This window comes from Stylophora pistillata, chromosome 9 (assembly GCF_964205215.1).
Source record: "Stylophora pistillata chromosome 9, jaStyPist1.2, whole genome shotgun sequence".
NCBI classification, from domain to species: domain Eukaryota; kingdom Metazoa; phylum Cnidaria; class Anthozoa; order Scleractinia; family Pocilloporidae; genus Stylophora; species Stylophora pistillata.
Genome location: NC_142527.1, coordinates 9314942 through 9322700, shown reverse-complemented (window position 1 = coordinate 9322700; position 7759 = coordinate 9314942). Strand labels below are relative to the sequence as shown.

Here is a 7759-nt window from a genome sequence, read left to right as displayed (position 1 = left end):
GAAATTGGTTTTTTGGCCCCATGTTTGTATTGGGAGCCAGAGAATACACGTGTGTACTTTTCAAATCCTTTATTCTCCATTATTCCTAGTCTTTTCATCATTATGCCGAACTGAGCGATTTGTTCCTGGAGATTAACAGCTATTTTTTTGACTGTCTCTATCGTTACATTGTCTTGACTGCTTTCAGCATGCGCCACGCGCGCTGATTCGATCGTACTACATGTTAGTGTTCAGTGTTCCAGCCGTTTTGGCTCGTTTTCTTTTCTGTATTTCGCATTCATAGAAGCACATGATCGCCTTTACTGTTTCTTGTTGCGCGTTGTTACGGATTTGCTTTATCTCTTTTTTGAAATCCTCGTCCGCTCTTATTTTGGCCCTCGCCCTATATTTTAGGGATTCTGGGCAAGTTCCTTTTTCTTTGTGCCTTTGTAGCGCCTTGATCGCGTTTTCGGCCTGGCTGATCTTGTCCTCTGCAGATAGGTTTTGGCTCGTTTTTCTTCTTTCCGGGGATAGGCTGTAGCGGCGATGTTTCTTGTACTGCTGTTGTAGAGCGTTTTCAAGGCTCGATATTTCAAGCATTTTTAGGTTTAGCTTTTGTTTTATTAAGTCTCGCCTTTTCGCCCCTACGTGCTATTTTGATGAATCTATAGTTTTGATGATTTATTTTTAGTGTGTGCTTGAACTTGGCTCAGCACTTACCGTGCTAGACATTTTAATCCCTTGTTATGGTTGAAGATAACTAGTTTGCTAGGTGGTCATGTTTGAGTTGGTAAAACTGACCTTGAGTTTTACCCACACTGAACATCCTGTTTTGGAAGTTCCCACGGTTAGCTAACCCAAACATGTCTGTGATTTTTGTATTTAATACTGGAGCACTCCTTGCTGAAAGTAGTAGAAATAAGTAGTAGGAATAAGTAGTAGAAATAAGCGGTGGAAAAAGGGAGAGAATAAAGAAGAAAATTACAGAGTCTCAGTACCTCTTGTTAATTTGCCAAGCGAGTGGTAAAACCCCTCAACAAATTTGGTGGAGGACCCGTCTTCAACAAAACCGGTAGAGCACCCATTATCTACAAGTTGGTAAAGTACGCTTTTGGAATTCCTACAATTGTGAGTGGAACTTCGCTTTTATCAGCATGCTTTTCCGTTGCAAGCTAATTTGACTTTCTAAATCTGAGTGATAGCCGAGTTCTTTTATAATGATCTAGCTAGCGTAGAATGTAACAGTTTATTTAGTGTATAGATCAGTTAGCTTCTGATTTGATTATCACTGTTGATGGTCAATTTCAAGGTTTGGATTTTCAATTTCGCGTCTGTAACGTTTTCTCTTTATTAGTACCGTTTTCGATTGCGTTGCTTTCAATTTTGGGAAATCTGGCTCATGTAGTATCTCTTAAATATTCATCCTGATTACTAGACAGCGAGCGCGAGCCCTGGCTGAAGAAGCCGTTCACCAGGAAAACTTAACTGTAAGTTCGGGTTCGAATGAGTGGCCAGCCCCTCCTCCACCCGTTCAGCAATTTAGAGTACCATTCTTTCGTTCACTTTTTAAATCAGCTAATAGATCGCCGAGGGCTGACGAACAATCGAAGGCTTTTTGTGGAATTCCTACACCTAGTGAATGTTCTCTAGTTTCTTCTTGTACCGGTAGCCAAAGTTCTGACTCCGAAGAAGATCTTATTTATGAGAGTGTCAAGACCAGAGAAAATCTTTCCAATCGTGAAAATGTAAGCGAAGATTCTCTCGAAGCTCGTGATGACTCAGTTGTTAATAGTCGACATAATTCTTTAGACTCAAATCAGTTGTCTCTTGCACCAGCCTATGCAGAAATGGAAGACCAAGTTAGTCAGTTATGCCAAGCAGTCGAACGAATGCAAGCTTCGGTTAATTCACAAAATAGAAGCAGCGGTGTAAAATCGTCAGTTACATTTCCAATTTTTAGAGGTGACGAATCCGATGACGCTCATGAATTTGTTAGGAATTATAAGAGGGCCGGTAGACTAAATGGTTGGGACGACGATAGTTTAGCATTAGGACTTCCTCTTTATTTAAAGGCCTTCGCTAGCGCTTGGTTTAAAACTTTGCCAACGGCTGACGAGATGTCTTTCGAAGAATTGTCTGAGGAATTAGTTACGCATTTTGCCTCCGGTGCTAGTGAGTGGCGCGTAAGACAGGCGCTAGGCCAACGACGACAACTAGAAAAAGAATCAGTTGCAGATTATGCCTATAGCCTTCGAACACATTGTGCCAGAATTAATTTGCCCAATTCTGAATGGACACACTACTTTGTCCAGGGACTCATTTCCGAGATTCGCGAGTACGTTGTTTTGCAACAACCTGAAAATTTGGAATCGGCAGAAAACTTCGTTAAGCTAAAAGAGTCAGTATTGCAAGGGTCGAGTAAACGCGCAGACTTTAACCCTAAGGAAGTATCAGCGCAAATTTTGGAAGAACTCTCAAAAGCAATCAACCCTAAGGATAAGTCAATTAGTGCTGTGGGTCCAGCTTCAGATCAAAACCCTCACATGAGCAAATCTGAGATGAAACAAATTATTAGAGACGAATTCCGCGAATTAATGAGAAGCAATATCAATAATAGACCCAGTGGTTATAATCAGCGCTCAAACCAGAATTTTCAGCCAAGAAGTTCCAGGTCTCGTTTTGGCGATGCCGTTTGCTATAATTGTGGTCGAAAAGGACATACCTATTATTTTTGTCGTTCAAAACCTGATCCTAGGAATTTTCGTCGTGGTCGTGGTAGACAAAATTTCTATCAAAATAGGGATCAAAACACTTCTGACTGGCAGTCTAAGCAGCAGGGAAACTGAAAAGTGCCCCTGTCTCGTTAGAAAATGAACCCGTGATGGGGGCGTCAAATACTGTACAAAAACCTTTAATGAAACTTGTAGACCGAAATTTATCGGGAGGATCGTGCAATGCTGATAAACTTGCTTTCAGTAAAGCCAAGCCTGCCGAGATTTCAGTAGATGAGAGAGTTGATTTAGCGCAACATATTATTGTCAAAGATAATTGTCAAACCTCACCAAAACATTCATCTAGTCACCCTCCGCAGAGTGGTAGACAAAAACAAGGCGCTTGTTTGGAGAGTAGTATCGTCATTATTTTGTCCATTATTTTAGCTATTGTTATTTGGGTACTTGAATTGTTTGAAGTAGTCATATCAAGTACTGTGGAAGTACTTAAACAACCTCCGGTGTCTAGCAAAGGACACGCGACTTTATTTTCAGGTGCCAGTACGCCGAATCTTTCTGCTTTGTCTGTTCAGGATAGAACCCCTGAGTGTTTATGTAAGGTCTCAAAAGAAGAGCCTCCAAGTTTTGAAAGTGCTGTTGTCGAAGAAAACAGCCTAGTTTTTGAACAAGCAGATGTTTTTAATGATGATGTGTTAAGTAGTGACGATATTGTTATTTCGGAGGTCATTTCGAACAACGCTAAGCAAAATGAGGTAGCCGATAGCGACAAAACTTTATGTAGTGACTACTCGCCTTTGGCTAGCAGCGATTTAGAGAATAGTGAACAGGGGTCAACAAGTTTATCCGTCTCGAGGACTTTAAATAACTTTAGCAGCAGAGCTGAAGCGAATTCTTTTGTACAGCCCGATAGTAATTATGTAGAGGACAAAGTTGATGACATTTCTATTTCTTTTGCGCCTGGAAGTGCTCTTCTACCTGTTAGCATAAAGGGTCATAATTTTCAATGTCTAATAGATTCCGGAGCTGCTGTCACAGCAGTAAGCGCTAATGTGTGGCGAAAACACTTATGTCACGCTTACCCAGAACTTGGTGTACTTGATTCAGAAAGTGTGACTACAGTAAATGGTTCTCGTTTGACTACTGTAGGAAAGACTTTGATGGAATTTGTTATTGATTCTCGTATATTTACTTTCGAAGTATGTGTGATAGAGGACCTGTCTTTTGATGTTATATTGGGTAGAGATTTTCTTAAACGATTTTGTTTCAAAGTTGATTTTAAGGATGGATTAGTTAGTCTTCCCTCTGAGCCCAGTCCTTTTCCTTTTGAGGGTGTGCGCGTAGATGACGACGATGATCTAATTGATGAAGCCTTCATTTCTTCTGTCCATGCCTCTCATAGCTTTGTGATTCCACTTCAGTCAGAAATTTTGATTTCTGGGGAACTTGAAGACTCGTCAAATAAGTATGGTATCGATGGCATTATTGTCCCAAAGCCTGATTTATCTCACCGTCATTCGATTTTATTCTTTTCACGCTAGATATATGCTACGGAGGGATTTGTTCGTCATCCTCGGACTTACCGAGTAGATCATTTTCGCTGGTGGTGTCATATGCGGCTTTCGTGTTTTCTTCGTTCTTAATGGCATTGCTTTGGCCCGCGGCTTTTAGTAGCCCATCTTCCGTTAAAATGCCTTCCGACATTTTCTGTAGGTGGTCAGGCAAGAATGCGGTTTCGATCCTAATCTTGTGGATCTCGTCAGTTGCCTATTCACTGAATAGACTGTTGTACCCGTACGCAATAAAATGTCTAACCATGACGAGAACACGCTGTATCCTTAAGAAAATGATTAAAAATGCCTCCAAACGTAGCCGTTTTGCTTCGATTTTACTTGAAAGTTTTACGTGTGTGACCCGATAGCTTCGTTTCGAAACTTTAAAGTTCGCTGAGCTCTCATACAGTGGGCGTAAATGCGATAAGGGTTATTGCATTATCCAATGATCCAGTTTTTAATAAAAGCTCATATGCAACTGAAGATGACATGAGAATGTCGAAACATGTCTTGTAAATTTAAATTTAAAGTTGTCGTTTCTAGATTGAGAATTATTATTATTATACACCGAATGCAAATATGGCGGACCACTCAGGCGGTCCCGGCCGAGCTGCGCGAAGTCGAGGCTAGTTAGGCCTCGATGTGTTTTTTTTGACGAAGCGTCAGTACAAACTTCAAACACTGAGCGTAGTGATACTCATTTTCGCGATGCCCACTCATTGCTGTGTCCCTGAATGTAACCAAAAAGGTGTAAAATCGCCAACGGGAGAGAAATTATCTTTTTTCGAATTTCCAAATCAATCTTTACTGAGGAAGAGATGGATTCACGCGATCCGACGAGACGAAGGAAAGAACTGGCAGATCGCTCGAGACACGAAAGTTTGCTCTTTGCATTTTAGACGAGAAGATCTTAGAAAGTCGCTCGCTGGAAGAACTTATCTTGTGGATGGCTGTGTACCGTCAAGATTTTCTTGGTCTGTCCCATCCCCAAGGAAAAGAAAAGCACCAACTGAAAGGCTGCCTTTGCCGATTCCCTTGAGTTCGAAGAAGCACTTGTTTATATCCGACACTTCTTCTGAAGTCAAAATCGCGTCTTCAGCTGTTGAAATTTCGAATGAAATATTTCCCAGTACAAGTGAAGGCAGCCAAACAAATGAACCTGATATCAGTGTTGAGAGTAACGTGGAAATGGATCAAGGAAAGAAAGTCGAGGATCTTCAGGCTAGACTTTTGCAATCTGAAAAAGAGCTTGCGATCCTTCGAAAGAAGAACGAGGAACTGGAAAGAAAGATTACCGAAAAGGAACAGCACCAGGAGACAATACCTTCCCCTTTATTTTCTCTTGATCGCTTCAAGTCCGATGCGGATGTTAATTTTTAAACTGGCCTTCCCAATTATGCCAATCTCGTAAGTACTTTTGAATTTTTGAATCCTCGTGAGGATTGTGAAAACATTCCCTCCAGGATCAGCTCAGACGTTGCTGAAGAGTTTGCTGAAGAGTTTGTTCATCTCAGCACGCGTGAGAAAAGGCATTCGTTTTATATCGCCAGACCAGCCATCCGAAGGGTAGTTTGGTTGCGGTGCATTAGCAGTACCTGAAATGTTGTCTTCACTCGCTGTTCGGCGTTCTTTGCGCTTTGTGTACAAATTGTGAGGATCAGGATCAACTATATTTTGGTCTCGGCCAGTTCTGATATACTATTCGACCCTTTAAAACCGAAAAGAAAGCTACTTTTAGCCCGTAAAATCTGATTTTTCACATGTATTGGTGTGATATTTTGACAAGTCATAACGAAACACGAAGCGATCTTTCGCCTAACCTCTTCACTAGCGCTGCCTTTGTTTTCAACCTCTTCAATGAATCACCTCTACATTTGAACCAAAAACAAATTTCTTCGCATTTGAATGCCTGAGGCCCTCTTCCGGCGAGAGAAGCTCGTGGGATATCGTCCTGGGTTAGCACACTTGCAGCCATTCGTGACAGCCAAAACAACAGGGAAAAGACGTGGCCTAACTAGCCTCGACTTCGCGCAGGTCGGCCCTGTCCGCCCGAGTGGTCCGCCATATTTGTATTCGGTGTATAATTCACTAGTTCAACAAAGTCTGGTCGCCTTGGAGGGCCAGTGTTTCTGCTTTTCTTTCGTCCAACAATGTCTCTAATGAGATTGTACACCTGCTCCCTATTCTGGATGATATCTGAAGGTAAACTTAAGTTAAGGACCCTACCAACGGCTTTCTCTATAATGCTGATGACGTGCTTCGGTGTTTCGTTTGATTGTGAGGCGGCTTTTGCCCTTTACATGATGCTAGGCTTCGTGCGAAAGTAAGGCTCTCTCTTCTTAATGGAATTTCCATGTGCTCGCGGAGTAAAGTTGTTCATATTGGCTGGGGTTTTGTATTGCACTACAGCATATTTGGCCAGAGTTCCATTCTTTTCTACTTTGGTAATTATGCGGGAAAATTCTTTTGAAGTGTGGTGTCAGCTGTATTGTCTGCGCACTTTGCAGACATCTTCGCTAACGTCGGCATCCATTGGACACCTATCGAAGCTTTTGATGGTGCCGTCGGTTCGGAAACGACTCGCACGGGGAGGAGTGACGGCCGTACACCCCGTTGTCATCTACACTCAGGTCTTGATGGGAAACGTAGTCTTCGATATCGACCACAAAAACAACATTTTCTCTGACAGCCCAGGGCACTGTGCGGCTGATGTGATTTTGTGGAACCTTCTCACCGACACAAACAGCTAAGATTTCAGCGAGTTTCGAGCCTTTCTTGCTTCGATGAAAAACGAGGCACCCATTGATATGGTCTGTGATGGAAATGAACAAATAGTGGAGTGGGAACAAATGAAAAGAAAAGAAAAGCTAATGCTAAGCATATGTACACCTATAGGTATATTTATATGTTAAAGTCTGTTTATGTTAATGTCAATGGGTATGTGTATGTATGTTTATGTCTATGGTACCCACTCTCTATGTTTGCGTTTATTTCTATGTGCATTTTTTGTCGATGTATAGGTGCACATGTGTATGCGTATGGTAGGTCTTTGTTTTTTTTGTCTATACCCATAAATATGTGTATGTACATGTGTGAGTTCACGTCTATGTTTATGTCCATGTGTTGGCACATTTCTACGCGCGTATGAATGTACATGTCAATGTGTATGTATAGATGTATGTTTGTATTTATGACAATGTGTATGCCCTCGCCCTGATATTTAATTTATAAGGTTTTTCCAATTTTAAAAAAACTGAAATAACTAAATTATCTTTCCATGTGTTCATTGTATAAATACAAATTAACACAGCATTCAATTCTTTAGTCCTTTTTTCTCGAGGCCTGAGAACTTGAATACTTTATCAACAAGTAGGTTCGAGTTATCGAACGATAGTTTCATCGACCGTAGTTTCATCACTTACTGCTTTTATTTTCAAATAGACTGAGGTTTAGTTGTTCGTCATCATAATAATAGGTAAGTTTTGTTCCCTTGGTTCT

General features: G+C 41.3%; 1 protein-coding gene and 1 pseudogene across 1 annotated transcript in view; one reads left to right on the top strand and one right to left on the bottom strand.

Annotated features, from left to right (window-relative positions):
- The window catches only part of LOC111346720 (uncharacterized), a 12061-nt gene extending 11960 nt beyond the window's left edge, over positions 1–101 (bottom strand). The window contains exon 1 of the mRNA XM_088734406.1: positions 1–101. This exon is cut by the window's left edge and continues 46 nt beyond it. Within this exon, the coding sequence (XP_088590532.1) occupies positions 1–101 (101 nt within the window).
- Positions 102–4914: 4813 nt separating this feature from the next.
- On the top strand, positions 4915–5860 carry LOC148723134 (uncharacterized; annotated as a pseudogene).
- The last annotated feature ends 1899 nt before the right edge of the window (positions 5861–7759 follow it).